This window comes from Corapipo altera, unplaced genomic scaffold (genome assembly GCF_003945725.1).
Source record: "Corapipo altera isolate COAL_440 unplaced genomic scaffold, ASM394572v1 61167, whole genome shotgun sequence".
In the NCBI taxonomy this organism is placed as follows: domain Eukaryota; kingdom Metazoa; phylum Chordata; class Aves; order Passeriformes; family Pipridae; genus Corapipo; species Corapipo altera.
The window spans coordinates 2,775,127-2,791,875 of record NW_020884949.1 but is presented as its reverse complement, the minus strand read 5'-3'; the positions used below and the strand labels follow the sequence as shown (position 1 = coordinate 2,791,875).

Here is a 16,749-nt window from a genome sequence, read left to right as displayed (position 1 = left end):
GAACACTTCATCTCTTCCAGGGATTGATCAAATATTTTTATTAAACAACATAATCACTTTATATTACATACTACAAGTTACTGAAAAAGTGTGTTTTAAATAACAATTCTGAGTAGTTTACTGAAACTCAGTGTGAGTGTATTCCTGTGAGAAGACACGTTTGCACTCTACATCCAGCTGCAGAGGTCTCAAAACATGCGCAAATACTTTCAGAAAGCTTATGGCTCCCCTATTAAAACGACAATTTGAAAATTCTGGTATCCGGTAAGGCAAGGAAGGCTCAGCTGGAGAAATCAAACACATGAGAAGTGAGGTGGAACTGCATCTCCGGACGCATGCACATGCAGAATGCGAAGGCAGTATCCTGAGACAATGCACTGCACAGAGCCCTGGCACACCTTGTCTTTATCCGAATGCAGGGATTGCAGGCTATGCTCTCTACAAATCCAAACAAACAATGCCTTTGGAAAAATAAATTATACTTACTGGGAGAGTTACTTTCTTCAAGTGGCATTCCTTCTGCAGTAGTTCATAAACATATTTAGTAATGATCTGGAAGAAAAAAAAAGTGCCAAGAGATACTAAACCACTTACAATAATGACACATCCAAGCAGACAACTTAAAGAAAGGCTAGTTGGTTAAACTTCTAAGCACTTGTATATGTTTTGCCACTTTTCTGAATCCTTTATTTTATAACTAATTATAGAACTTGGAACTTTAGACAAAAAAATTCTGTCTGTCTCTCAAAAAAGGCTGCTTGCTAGAACAATGGAATTGTAACTCTACCTGTGAATCCACACGGCTGTATGAATAATTAGGTGCCTCAAAACCAAAGTTTATAACCAATTAATATACATTCAATAGTATAAGAAAGGCTCTCTTTTGTAAAGAAATACCTTTAAAGAATATTTTTTCCATAAGCAGACTCTTGAAACCCTCTCCCCTGCAGGTTCACTTCATGAGTTATGTGGAGAGCAGATCTGTAGCCACCCTTAGCATAAATTACCTTGCCATTTGTACCCAGTACACAGGGGAGGGATGGGTCAAAGGTTTCTAAACAAAAGGAAAACCCTGACTGATTCCCCACCATGGGAGAGTTTAAGTCTCTTGTCTCCATGTAGGAATAAAATTGAAATTTAAGACCTGAAACATAAGAAATCTTTTCAAAGAACAACCACTAAAAAAAAAAAAAATAAAATCAACCTAGTTGCAACAAAAGACTTGCCATCTCAAATATAACAAAGTTGTCCACAGTTCAATGTCTTGCGTAGAATCCAGGGAATTTTTTTTCTGTCTTTATACAGTCCAAGAAAAATGGAGTTCCAGATATAAGAACTTTCCAATTATTATTAATTTGGGAATTAAAACGAGGAACAAGCTAAAGTGCCTTGCCCATATGGGGCTGTAAAAATGGTTTGTAAGTAACTGCTTGGATTCCACTGGTTAGAAGAGTTTAAAAAAAAAGAAAAAAAAAGGCAAATTAAAGAAGAAAAAAAAGGACTCATTAAGAGGGTCAAATGGTGCTTGCCTTCTCTTTAAACTTGGGAAACTGTATTTAAATTCCAGACAAGACAAGATCTAAGCCTCAAAATATTAATCCAGGAATATCTGGGTACAAACCCAGATGGTATTCTTTAGTCCAACCCCTCAAGGCCACCACTACATCCATCTGAACCCATAGTACATTAGGCCCCAACAGAAACATCACTGTAACAAAGCTCTTAAGTGATGGCATCTTAAAAACACACTATGAACTAAGCAAGTAGGAGCCAAGGTACTATAAACTTCAATTTTAATTTTCCAAATGCACAATTACCAAAAAAAATTTCAATGAAGTCAAAAAGTTTTTATTCTGTAAATGTGAGCAAACACAGTGTGTAAATGTTCAGAACACGTTTGAACAAATGAGAGGTACTGATGAAAGCTAATTAAAAATGTTGGTATATGCCCTTACCTTCCTTTCACTAAACCCCAAAATCGATTATGATTATATGAATTCTTTGCCACCCTGCTCAAATATGTTTATTGATAAAATTATGTTCAAAAAACTTCATGGTTTTAAAGAAAATCAGTCTTTCTGAACATTTTTATCTACAAGGAAACTGCATTTGGAGAAGGAATTTAGTTGTGAGCGATGAGTTGATTTAAGACATGTTTATCCCCAAAGCAGTATGCTAGGATCATGCATAGAGTGTAATTTCACCTTCAGGGGCAAATTTTTTATGGTTCACCGAAATCAACTTCAGTGTAACGCCAACAAGTAAAGCAGTTAAGTTCCTGCAGTCTCAGATGCTGATGTTGTACAGACTTTAAAATGAGTATAATGAAAATATGGCCTCAAACATAGAAATTTTATTTTTTACTCCTAATTCAGGCATCTACTAACCCTTTGAATCACTAAAAGAACATTTGGAAGAGGAAAAAGTTGCTATGGAGAAAACATATTTTAGACACCTCTTGCCAAAATCTATCCTTTTTGCAGCTAAGTGTTTGTATCTGTTTCTTCTCTCTCATCTATTTAGACTGAGTGTCTTCAGGGCATAAGTAAACCTTTACTTGTTTTTTCCCACTGCCTGTCTCCATGGGACTCTGATACTGACTCTTTATGCACTACTCTAATATAATAAATAGTAATACCAGCCTTAAAAATGGGACTGTTAAATCAGCATAGCACCCTGGCGTAGCAAAGACTTGACCTAATGAATGTTTTAAATAGAAGCAAACATGAAGTAAATAAAATATAGTAGGTTGGAGGCTCAAATACTAAGTATGAGATGATAATCCTCAGGCAGCTCAGCACCTGCATGGCCTCCGTGGCCCAGATAAATGTGAGGAAAAACTGCCCAGAAAAAAAACCTCAAACAAAAAGATCTCTATGTTCAGGAACCTAAAACAAGTAAGTCTTCTGATTTATGTTAGATATAACTAAGTAAATACCTCCAGAGGTACCTTTTCAAAGTGCTACTGGACCCAAATAAGTCATCTGCAAAGTTCAATAGCTTTATGTCATGCCTAGTGATCCTTCATATGGATCCAGAAAATAGCCTATTTTAATCACTGAGAAATTAAATTAAATTACTTGGACAGACAGTAAAAAGGATAGAGAAGATCACAGAAAGAAAAAAGAAGTACATTATCTTACAACAGAGCTAAGGTTTTACCCTTGCATTGCTAAATATTCTGCTCAATGGTGGCAAGACTATAATGCTGCATGAAGTCTGAAGAACAAAACTGAAACTCCAGGTGGAAACCTAGTTCTGGTACACAAAACTGCAGGACACATTACACAGTAAGGTCCTGGCTTCATACAACATGTGTTCTTTTAAGACTGTATTGTTCATATAGAGGACTTTCTTCAGGATTATTTTCAATTACCAAAAAGCATTGAAAAATTCTGTTAGCAGCACACTTTGTGAAATCTTTGCAATACAACATCCTGAAGCTATATGATCAAGAGATCAATAACTGCATACAAGTATGTGAAAAGAGAAATTAAAGTCTAAGAGCCAGCGACACCAACATGTTCAAAATTACAAAGACCACAAAAGTACTGAAGCCTAATCATGGTTGCAAGTGGAGACAAATACCAAAGAGACTCTTTAATGCACAAAGTATTGGAGTCTTTAGATTGAGAAAAGTCTGGAGAAGAGTGCTAAAAAAACTCATATCCACAAAGCAAAACGGCAATTCCAGAACAACTCAGTTTAAAATAATATCCCTCCATTTTAAATCTGTAAGAAACTGAAGGAAGCCTTGTACCACATACCACAAACATCAAGAACCAGCCTGGTACACGAGGAAGAGTAATTGCAGCTGACCCACTGGTGAACTTTTTCATAACAGAGATAGCCAGTTATACAGACAACAGATCAGAATTTGATTACTTGATTCATAACACCTACATCCTAAACTTGATGACTTGATTCATAACACCTACATCCTAATCCACAGGAGCTGCTTCAGCACGTACCACACCAAAACCCATGCTGGGATGCAGCGAAGTGCAATAAGCCTTGCACATCAAGTTCCCCTCCCCTGCTGTGCTTTACAACCCAAGTCTTCTGAATTCTCTTTTCTCCCCTTCGATGTGTTCCCACTTTCAAACTGAACCATGGATAACTCCACCCACCATCAGATTATATATACAAACAGCAAGCTCATGCAGAGGGAAAAAAAATTGACAACGTAAATTGCTCAAACATTCAAAATATTTTCTTGAGTGAATTCTCAGCTACAAACATACTAAACAATGACAGCCTGTGTGATTTGTGGCCTTTGACTCCTAACCTGGCACCTATCAGGAGTCACTGGAAATCATTACCATGCAACAAACATTCATGGATTGACGACAGATGTGAGGAATCCTTAGGTCAGTGCAAACCTCGAAGTCTCTTTGAAGACAATCAAATGCCACATGTCCCTCTCTTCTCCCATATGTGCATCTCCCATGACCAAAATGCCAACAACCCTGACAAATGGTTGGTGTATGGCTAACACATGATAAAGAATAAAGCGCACATGACACGACAAAGGATAAAGTGCATGCGAGCAGCTGACATTAGAACCACTTGCATGAGAGACGACAGATCACAAGCCCTTGGAGCACAAAGCTGCCCACACCATTGCCTGCTCCTACACACTTGTAGCAGATTTCTGGGAAAAAAGGAAATGGAGAAAACTATGGATTAAATGTATTTTTCTGGTGGACCAGATCCAGCTGGTCCTGCATCATCTTCCTCATTTACAGATACTCAAAACACAAGCGGAACTCCATCATCACCATTACTACTCTTGCTATCACTTTTCACTACTCCCGAAGTTAAAAGAGACTACTTCCCTTTGTGATTGAGGTGTGCTGGCAATGATACACTCACTCAGTGGATAGGAGGCATGTGCCTCCAAAGGTGTTAGCTTGTGAAAAAACACTCCTTAAACACTTTATCAGATCACTTTTCATTAATTTCTAAACACAACTCTCAAAATACATGAAAGTATAGAGAGTAAGAGAATCTACTGGCAATAATTTTCATTACACGTTTTTATGAGTAGCCAGACTTTTTACAATAATATAGATAGTACATTTAAGTAGACTTTAAAGTCTACATTAAGTAGACTTTAGCTAATAAAACATAGCTGAAATGGCATTTTCCTCCTTGATTGACTTCTTGGATTTTCTTAAGTCATATCATAAAAAGGATTAGTACATTATTAGTGTCATTAGTAGTTTATTATTCCTTCATTAACCTTATGAGTTAACTATGTTTTAACCTCAGTTTAATCTCCTATATGAACATATATTACAGGAAAAAAAAAAGAGAAAAAAAGGGAAAAAACTAGAATTGAAACCAATTAGCTCAGAAACCACTGTAGTCTGACCATCTCTACCCTCTACAATAAGTCACTCTGGCATAACTTGCTATATTTTGAGCTGAAGGGAAGAAAAATGCAAAGTTTTTCATTTTTCTTTAGAGATGTAAAACCAAATCAACCTTAGGTTTACTTGTCCCATTCTGTGACAGCTGAACGTTACTACTTCATCTGAGAAACTCACATACAGATCAAAATCAACCTCATTTGCCTATGTGTTCTTTTTATCGTAAAGTAGTATGTTTGACCTGACTTCACAAAGTACAGCAAGAGATTCATGTCAGCTCCTCAGACCCCTAAAATTACTTCAACTATTAATTCAGACCTGATATAACAAGTTACAATCTCTTGAACCTAAGTTTCTCAAAAAATGGACCTCTCACGGCAATAGAAAGGATACTATTTTCAAATTATTTATATTCAGCCTAAGAGATTAGGCCACTCAGCACTACTATTTTCTAAGAACTTCAAGGCAGAGTGCACAGGTTGGATGTTTTGTAACTTATCTTAAAAATCAACAAGTATAAACACTAGAAGTGATGTCATTACGAGTAATGGATTTTTGTGTTTTATAGGATTTGTCTCTCCACTGGTAATATGCACTTTACTGCAAAAAGAGAAAACAAGTACAAGAGGGAAATAATTCTTATAACATATAGTAGTCTGCTGATACCATTTTTCTCTTTGCAGTGTAAGAGCAATAATATTCAGTGAAATAAATGCAAAATGAATTCCAAATGACTACCCTGCAGCAAATCTCAAGTGGTGGGACTGACTTGAGGCTTCCTACTGTGGCTACCATAGCCTTGGTTGAATGAGATTTATTTTGACCCTTAGGTGACAAACCTGTCAATATGTACCAACAAGAGATGCAAGGAACTTTCTGACATACTGCTCTTGGACACATTAGCTAAGAACTGGAACAAACAAAAAAAACGAACCAAAAAAAACTCCACCATCACCAGTCTAGAACAAATAATCCTAAAAGCTGAGTGGACTTTCTAAAGGCTCAGGTCAGTGCAAGCTAAAAAAAAAAAAAAAAAAAAAGAGAGAGAGAAAGAAAAACAAAATCAATGGCATTTTAAAACAATCCACAAAAGACCTCACTTGAATTATAGTGTGGGAGAACAACTCATTCAGATGGAATTGACATTATCTCTACAGGATTTCTTGTGTTTTCTACTGAAAGAAATTCAATTCAACCTTAATACACAGTTGTGATATTCTGGATTTTGGGTTGACGTATCACGATTATGTTCTCAAGATCATTTGAGAGAATTAAATGATAGACAGCAAGGATTTGTTATGAATGCAGTATATACTGTTGACATGATTTGACCAAATGTTTTGTTACATGGTCTTTGCTGACACCTGTTGGTTTACTTTTTGTTTTCCTTTTTCTTTCCTTTTTAAGAAAAGCATCTCTAATTTTAGAAATCACTTGACAACTATTTGGCTTTAGAAATGGCTTAATTACAAAGTCCATCTTATGGAAATTCTCAACTCTTTTTAAACATACATACATATACATATACATATACATGTGTCCTAGTTAGGACAGCTGAGACCAGTTCATCACTGGATGGGTATAACCCAAAACTGTGTATTCTATAGCCTTCCATGCCATTTCCCAGAAACTGCTTTTAATAGACTATTTACACCCTCTGCCCAGAGCAGCCTGACTCCTCAGGCTACAAAGTAGGTGTTAAGAGGCCTGCGATAAAGAAGGGTGCCTCCCTGTTCCTCACACCCTTTGTGAAATTCCCCGCCCTGAGGAAAGTACTGAGCATTCCTGCCTGAACAGGAGAATATATAATCTTGGAGTCTTGGAACTTTTTTTACCACTTGTGGGATCCAGAGGAAGACTGCGGATCACCACTCTCAACCAGACTGCAATCATCACCCTCGACCGGACTGCAATCACCACTCTTGACCAGACTGCAACAGCACTCTCACCAACAGGTTTTCCCCTCTCCCTTTACTCTGGATTCAGGGGGCCCAACAAACACCACTCTGTTCATGCCCCAGGGTGCTGGGTTATACATTTGGGTTTTGTGGGTTAAAACCAACTGTTTGTCTGTATAATTGTACTTATTGTATTATTTTATTAAATTGTTATTCTGACTTATAATCTCTCCATTTTCCCCCGCTGGTTTACCTTAAACCAGCACAATATGTATTAGTACTAAGCAGAGGATTCAGTCAAGCACCTTGCACTAGAAGCAATTAAACATCACGAAAAAGTAAGACCTCTATCCCCAAGCTGAGATAAGAAACATGAGGATGAAAAGTTTGCAAAACAAAGGAAACTAAAAAAAGCCCAAAAGAGTAACAGTGGAACAAATTTAAGTGAGGCTTAATTTTAATATTCCGATTCAAGAACTATCATCCCTCAATTTCATAGTAGAGATGAGATATGAAAAGGGATCTGGAAGTAAGAGCAGCAGCAGTTTTGATTATTCCAACTATTAAGGAAAAAAATGTTGTTAGGTGGTGAGGTAGTGCTATTAGTTTTGAAAGGTTAGAAATCCATGTCAAACCTAACTGACATATCAGATTAACATAGTTAAAGCATACCCGCTTTTGTGGTCACATACAAAAAAATCAGCGATGTGTTAAGCATCTAATTTTTCGACCTTTGATCCCTCAGCAGAAATGACCAGACAAATATTCACAGATGGACTAAAGGCTTAATTTTATGTAACGTCCAGAGCAGAATTTAAATTAACATCTTCTTTACATAGCAAAATGACTTCATCCTTTTGCCACCGTGTTCCTCTACACCAATGGGTCCAAATAATTAGGATTTACTTAATTTTACCTGAAAAGGACCCTGGTGCTGACCATTAGCAGCAGTTCATTTTTCTTTTACTGGCACAGACAGTAGTTAATAACCTCCGAACACAAATCACAGAAATGTTTACAGTTTTGTTATAAAATAATACCTGCACCTCTTTTCACTTGGTCAAGTAAACCAAACAGATCATTAGGTGAGGTAATAGGTCATTAACACACCGCACACTTAAGCAGTAGGAGCCTCGCTTGCTTTGGGTAACTGACAAAAGCCAGTAGTTAATTTCTAGGAGAAATGGCTAGCTTGCTTCCTGCTTTTCCAGTCTACAGTTATGATACTTAGTACTCTGAGAGAAACTTCCCCTTAAGGAGAGAAAAATCTGTCCTGAAGACACTGTCCCTTCCAGGGTTGTTAAGCTGAAGTTAAATAAAACACCTTGGACACTGATGAACTTGATTTTTCTTCTACCTCACTGTTTCTCAAGAAAAGATTTCCTTTTCCTATTCCATACACTTGAGACCACCTAACCCACCTAACCCAACCTTGTGTTCTCCTGGCTGGCAAACCCAAAGACCTGGCAAATACTGGGAGAACTTTTGGACCAAGAGGTAAGAAAGACTGCTTCCTATGTGGCAAGTAAGCTTTTGTAAAAAATACAGAAAACCATGTAATCATTTTATTTAACAATGAAATAAATTCTTATTTAAAATGTCATCATTAAATAAATTTTTGAAAGGCTAATTCATGTGGTTGTTTCTACTTTATTTTTAAAACAATCTTATGAGAAAGAAATATTCTTGGTAACAAATTTATAAAATAAATTTCATAGCCTTCTACTTCACTTAGAATAAGGGAACAGTGTGTAAGAATATTGTCAGTTGCTCAAGAATATTTATGCTGATCCTATGAAAAAATCACAGCAGATCCTTTCTTCCTATGAAATTATGACTGAAAAACTAATGTAACTAATCATGCAGCACTCACAAGTTCAAAGATGCACATCAGTGCAGTAGTTCTCATTATGGTGTGTGGGCACAAGTAGTAGAACAGCTAATAATGAAGCTCTGTACACTAGAATTTACTGCATTTAAATGAATTTTACCTATATACTTTGTTTGGGAAGGAATCACATTTTTCTCAGTCCAACCATCAACTCTCATCCTGTCGCTAGTTGCCTCGGAGAAGAAGCCAACCCCCTCCTCACTACAACCCCCAGCTGTTAACACCTTGCACCTCCAGGGTCTTTTCTGCTGAGCCACTTTCTAGCCAGTTTTCCCCCAGCCTGTAGCGCTGTATGGGGTTATTGTGGCCAAAGTGCAGGACTTGGTACTTGGTCTTGTTGAACATCATACTGTTGGTCTCAGCCCATCTAACCCACCTGTCCAAGTCCCTCTGCAGAGCTCTCCTACTCTGAGACTTCAACCAAACTTGGTGTCATCCACAAATTTACTAATGACAAACTCCAGCCCCTCATCCAGATCATCAGTAAAAATATTAAACAGAACTGGGTCCAACACTGATCCCTGGGGGACACCACTAGTGCCCGGCCACCAACTGGATGCAGCCCCATTCACCACCACTCTCTGGGCCCGGCCCTCCAGCCAGTTCCTAACCCAGCACAGGGTGCCCCTGTCCAAGCTGTAGGCTGCCAGCTTTTTCAGGGGAATGCTATGGGAGATGGTGTCAAAGGCTTTGCTGAAGTCCAGGTAGACAATATCCACAGTTTCTCCCTCATCCACTAGACAGGTCTTAAAAGGAGATCAGGCAGGATCTGCCTTTCTTAAACTGTGTCTGAACACTTGGTTGTCCTGTATGAGCCACATGACCACATTCAGGATGATCTGCTCCATAACCCTGCCTGACACCAAGGTTAGGCTGACAGGACTGTAGTTCCCCAAATCCTCCTTCATGTTCTTCTTGTGGATGGGCATCACATTGTCCAACCTCCAGTCATTTAGGACCCCCCAGTTAGCCAGGACTGATGATAAATGATGGAGAGTGGATTGGTGAGTTCATCTGCCAGATCCCTCATCACTTGAGGATGAATCCATCTGGTCCCATAGACTTGTGGCACAACAGGTCACTAACTTCTTCCTCTAGGATTAAAGGGGGGGTCCATTCTTCTCCCCATCCCTGTGTACCAGCTTAGGAGACCAGTTGTCCTGAGGATAACCAGTCCTACTCTTGAAGACTGAGGCAAAGAAAGAGTTAAAGTACGTCAGCCTTTCCTCATCTTTGGTGACTATATTTCCCCCTGCATCTGGTAAAGAATAGAGGTTTTCTTTGGCCCTCCTTTGGTTATTAAAGTATTTATAAAAACACTACTTATTATCCTTTGCAAAAGTGGAAAGTTTAAGTTCCAACTCAGCTTTTGCCTCTCTAATTTTCTTTCTGCATGACCTAACAACACCCTTAAACACTTCCTGAGTTGCCCACCCCTATTTCCGACTCTCTTTTTTTTCCCTGAGCTCCTACAAAAGCTCCCTGTTCAGCCAGGCGGGTCTTCTTCCCTGCCGGTTCATCTTTCACCACACAGGGACAGCCTGCTCCTGCGCCTTCAAGATTTCCTTCTTACAGTATGTCCAGCCTTCCTGGGCCCCTTTGTTTTTAAGGGCTGCTTCCCATGGGACTTCCTGAATCAGCATCCTGAATAGACCCAAGTCCACCCTCCGGAAGTCCAGGGTAGAGGCTTTGTTGACCACTGGCTTGCTGCCACCCCTAGGTGCATCTCTAGCGAGGCTGGTGTCATACCCTTCCCCCTTCAAACCTAGTTTAAAGCCCTCTCAATCAAACCTGCCAACTCTTAGGCTGGAATCCTTTTCCCCCTTTTAGACAGGTGAATCACATCTGCTGCCAGTAAGCTGGGTGCCGTATAAACTGCCCCGTGATCAAAAATGCCAAAATTCTACTGATGACACCAATCTTTTAGCTACTTACTGATCATAAGTTTTCCTGTTCCTTTCACCATTCATCTCTGCTACGGAAGGAATCCAGAACAGCATCTGTTCTCATGTCCTTTCAACCAGATAATCCAGTGCCTTGAAGTCCTTTTTGATTACCCTGGTACTTCTCTCCACAACCTCATTGCTGCCAACCTGGACAACCAGCAGTGGGTAGTTATCAGCAGGCCAAATTAGGCCAGGGAGTCTCCTGGTAATACCCCTTAGCCAGGTCCCAGGGAGGCAACAGACTTCCCCGTGAGATGGGTGCAGTTGCCCTCAGAAGTGAGTCACCCAATACAACTACCCTTCTTTTTTTAATAATACTAGAAGTTGTGATACATCTGGTTGACTGTGTTGATTTGGGGGACCCCCTCAAGAAAGACCTTCTCCACTGTCATCTGCCTGACACTCAAGATCCAGGGCCTCATACCTATTTTGTAAGGGCATGTAGGAAGGCTAGGGAAGGGATCCTTCTACCTCCCTGAGCAGGGGTCTGTTTCTGTCCTCCCTCATCCCTAGGTCCTCTCCTGCCTGATGGAGAGGGTGGAGAGGGTGGGGCTTCTTCAACTCTTGCTGAGCTTCCATCTGCTGCATTTCTCAGGAATGGAAGGGCATGACTTCACCAGTCTATTTCTCTCTCACACTCCCTGATACTCTCCAGCCTCTCCATATACTGTTTAAGCTCTACCACCAAGCCGAGCAAATCATCCACCTGTTCACCCTGCACACAGGTGTCTTTTCCATTGTCCTCCAGTACTAACACTTGTGTCTTTGACCTTCTGCTGAATTCAAATGTGGTGAGAAGAAAAACCTTTTTTTAATTAAATGGGACATTTCACAACCCCTACTGGAAATTTTGCACTAAACCAGTAAAATATTTAGCATGCATTAAGCAGCTATTTCCAAAAAGTCTGTGAAGTTATGGAACAGCCCTAAGGCAGTGAAAGTCTGTTTTGGTGCCCATTTATAATCCATGTGACCAAGACTGGTTCAAATTGGTGTTTGTTAATTCCTCAAAAAGAAGTTTGCATGATGGGATCTTTTGTCCTTTTGGAGAGGTGGAACATGCAGAAAAATGGCCATGTTTCACTAAATAGTTAAATACAGCAGTTGTCAATAACAAATATATTAGTATGAAATAATGACAATTTCTACTGAACAAGATACCAATATATTGTCTGAAAAGGAAACTTTTCCTAACATCCAGTTTCTGTAATTTTTATACCATTTCATGGAAAAATGAAGTGGGCAATATTACTACCCAGATTTAGATTTTAAAAAATTGGATACCAACAACAGTGAGCAGCATGCTTGTGTGCAATTTAAAATTATACTACAACTGCTAGCCTGCAAAGTCCTGTGTTTGGTGAAGAGTATTATATAACAGACAGATGAAAGACATTTCATGAAAGACACAAATAACAGTCAGGAGAATAAAATGAAAATGTGAGAATAGGAATCAAAACAGATTTTTGCCTACAAGCAACTTGTTCTATGACAATTTGGTACAATGAGAAGGAGAGAACCTGCACTGAGGGTGGCCTGCCTCCATCAAAGACAAAACTGTATTTACTGCTCTATATGACATTCAGTGTTGTGATCACATACTAACAGGGTATCTTTACCGCCACTGTCAGCCAATAATCTGGGCAATGAGCACAAAGGCCAATGGGTGCTCCCACTCTGCTCTGCTCAAGGACTGATACACACAGAAGAGGCAGGAGGAGACCAGCACATCATCATAATTTGGCAGCAAGCAGGTTGACAAATGTCAAGTTATTGCATTAACATCAACAGTTTGCCTATAACCCTGTTTTCCATGCTTCTTCTTTTCCATTTTTCTCTGCTGCAAACCGAGACTGAGTTGCAAACCTGGGCTACCTGTTGGTCAGTGTTCACAAGGTGGTTCTGTTTTGACTGAGCTTCTTCTTCACCATATACAACAGCAAGCCCTACCACATTCACAACCCAGGCTTGGGAAGATGCTCTTGTAGACTGCATCCAGGTGAAGTGGCACCTGCAGAAGACAAGCAGTTGCTGCACAGGCAGTAGAAGCTCCCAGCAGCACCTGCAGCAATTCACAGGCAACAGCAAGGCAGAAGCAAGCAGCAACCTACAACTTTCCATGAGAATCCCGTTTTTGTCCCCTGACTGATGCCAGAGACCATGCCTTGAGTTAATGAAACAGAAGCTTTGGATTTTTTAAATGTCAAAATGCCTCCAACTGATACTGGAAATAATTACTGCTGCTCCTTTTCACAAATAATCTGGTTTTTGCTGGGTTGAGAAGTGAACATTATGGCTTCTTCTGCCATTTGTGCTGCTGGCTAATGTGCCTTATTTTCCTAGCACAGTACCTTAAAATTACGAGTTGTAATGAAGAATCAAGAACATTTGCATTCCTGAATATTGCAAATTATTCCAAAAATATGTTCCTATGATCTAAGTTAGGACTTTTACTGAATGTAGCCTGTCCAACAAAATCTTTATTAAAAGGTACTAAAAACGTTCATCAACCTCCACTCCCCATTTGTATTCACCTCATGATTTACTTCATTTCTGTTCATTTTACCCATATTATCTCTAGGGTTACAGACTATTTTATGTCAGAAAGTATTAGTAGGTGTCATGGGTTGAGGTGGCTCGTTTTTTTGGTAGCGGAGGAGGCTACATAGGGTGGCTTCAGTTAGAAGCTGCTAGAAGTTTTCCCCCCAGTGAAGCCAATGATAGCTGGCTATAGGAGGGACTTCCTGCTGCTGGCCAAGGGAGAGCCAATAATTATGCCTCTGTGATAACATATTAAGAACAAGCTTGTTGCGTAGAAGAATTCCAGCCAGAGGAGAGCTGACCGAAGCTCCCAGGCTTCCCAAGAGGCCTGGGCCTCTTGGCACCTAGCCCGGAGCAGTCAGCGACATCCTGGCCGAGCCGCCTGTGCTGCTCTTGGCAGTGCTGGCTGAGCCGAGTGGTGGCCCCTGCGAAGGGGTGGCCAGAGCCGGGGCATGCGGCCCCATGGAGAGTGGCCCCACAGCCCCTGGGCCCACCCTGCGAGCAGCCTGTGCTGGAGCCCATCCTGCCCAAGGAGCCGAACAGCACCGTGAGCGCCAAAGCCCAAGGTGAACTCTGAGGAGGGGTGGAGGGGGTGTCCTGCAGGCTAGGCCAGGGTGGCAGAGTGGCCCCTGCTAGCAGGCACTGCCCTCCATTTCCCTCCCTGGGTGAGTCGAGCCAGACCGGGCTGGGGCGGCCTGCCCCGGTGCAGTCAAGCCCATGTGGGAGCAGATGGATGCATGGAAGAAGGCCGTTGCCCCCCGTGGAAGGCCCAGGATGGAGCAGACTCCTTCACGAGACTTGTGGCCCATGGAGAGGAAAATCCACGCCAGAGCAGGTTATTCCCAGGTAGGACTCATGGCCCTGTGGGGGATCTACAACAGTACAGCTCATCCTATGAAGGACTGCATCCTATGAAGGACCATCGGGGTGCAGAGACCCTCCCCTGCACCCCATGGAGAAGTGACCCTCGGGACAGTAGGTATGGAAGAACTACTGCCCAAGCGGTGGAGCCATGTTGGAGAGGTCCATCAAGGACTGTTACCTGTGGGAGGGACCCCACGGAGCAGGGGAAGGACGCAGACCTGTGGCCCCGCCCCGTAACCTGTGATGAGGACCATGGTGAAACAGGCTGTCCCCCTGCAGCCCATGGAAGAGTGACCTACAGGACAGCAGATTTGGAAGAACTGTTGCCTGAGGGGTGGACTTGTCTCCCTGCCCTGCTGCAGGGGGAGGAGGGAGAACATGGAAGGAAGGAGGGGTGGGTGGAAAGTGTGTTTAAGACTGTTTTATTTCTCACTTTTTAGGTCTTATCCTGTTAGTAATAAATTTTAGTATCAATCCCACACTGAGTCTGTTTTGCCTGTGTGACCTCTCCCAGCTCAGAGTGACTTTAGTGAGTGCCTAGAATCTGGCCAAGGTCTACCCACAACAGCCAAATTAATTCTGCTTTCTCATCTATCTGGCAATATCTTCAATTGGTTTCCTGTGAAGGTGGAAAGGTAAACCCAAGAAAATTAAAACCATAAGATTATATTGAGCATTTCACCAAAGAGTCTAACTTTGTAAAAGAAAATTGAAGAAAAAATATTTTCTAATTCTTAGGCAGACTGTGAACCAAAATCAGATCTGTCTTACAGAACAGTCAATGAGCACTATCTTACAGATTTACTTGGAAATTATCCAATTATACAGCACCTCTATAAAGAAAGTTTTGTTCCAGAAGGAAATATTAATGATATATTTTATTAATTTGCAGTTTTACTGCATTTTACTGATGTAGAACTGTAAAACCTGGAGCCATATACTTACAACTCAATATGCACCTTGATAATCTTCACAAGCCGAATTCCATGTATCTCCTCTGAAAATAATTTGAATTTTATCTACCTACAACCATATATATCTGGAAATATTTTTTGCATACTAGACACCACTATGACCAAGACCACTGAATTATGCTGGTATCTGGAAGAACTTATCAGATATCTCACCTTATGTTTAATCCTTGCCTAGTCATGGCAAAGTGGCATCCAATGGTCTCTGACATTCCTAAAATACTTCAGTGAGAAGAGATATGACACCGTAAGCTAAACAGTAGATCAGAATCCAAGACAAACAAGAGCTCTGTTCCTGGCTGGTAGCTTTGGGTATACGCTTATGGTATCAAACAAGCCGTTTCCTCTTCTACTATAAATTGTTCTCAAGGCACACGCCCTCTTAAAGTGTACTTTTGCTAAACACAATGAAGCTGAACAGGGGTATACATACTACGAGGTAATACCATTTCGAGTGCATCATGACATGTCAAAAAATCAGCTGGTGGAAGGCAACATGTATTCTGAAACTGAAATCTTCACAGAATCACAGAATATGCTGAGTTGGAAGGAACCCACAAGGATCATCAAGTCCAACTCCTGGTCCTGCACAGGACACCCCAAGAATCACACCACGTGCCTGAGAGCGTTGTCCAAATGTTTCTTCAATGTAGACAGGCTTAGTGATGTGACCACTTCCCTGGGGAGCCTGTTCCAATGCTCAACCACCTTCTGGGCAAAGAATCTTCTCCTGATATCCAACCTAAACCTGCCCTGATTCAGCTTCATGACATTTCTTTGAGTCGTGTCACTGGTCACAAGAGTGAAGAGATCTCTACCTGCCCCTCTGCTTTCCCTTGTGAGGATGTTGAAGACTGCAGTAAGGTCTCCCCTCAGGTTCCTCTTCTCCTGAACACACGAAGTGACCTCAGCCACTCCTCAAAAGGGCTCCCCTCTAGACCCTTCACTAGCCTCATGGCCCTCCTTTGGATGCTCCCTAATAACTTTATGTCTTTTTTATATTGTGGTACCCAAAACTGCCACAATGTTTAAGGCGAGGCTGCCCCAGTGCAGAGCAGAGCAGGACAATCCCCTCCCTCGACTGGCTGCCGATGCTTTGCCTGATGCTCCCCAGGACACAGTAGGCCCTCCTGGCTGCCAGGGCACTGCTGACTCATATTCAACTTGCCATCAAGCAGAACCTCAGATTCCTTTCCACAGTGATGCTCTCCAGTGTCTTGTTCCCCAGTCTGTAAACCCAACCAGCTTTGTCCCGTCAACCTT

The 16,749-nt window shown here is 41.1% G+C and overlaps 1 protein-coding gene across 5 annotated transcripts in view; it reads right to left on the bottom strand.

Moving 5' to 3' along the window:
* The window catches only part of FAM172A (family with sequence similarity 172 member A), a 267,049-nt gene that overhangs the window by 209,308 nt on the left and 40,992 nt on the right, over positions 1-16,749 (bottom strand). For all 5 annotated transcript variants that reach the window (XM_027662902.1, XM_027662901.1, XM_027662905.1 and 2 more), the window contains one exon: positions 487-552. In XM_027662902.1, the coding sequence (XP_027518703.1) occupies positions 487-552 (66 nt within the window). The remainder of the gene's footprint in view (positions 1-486; positions 553-16,749) is intronic.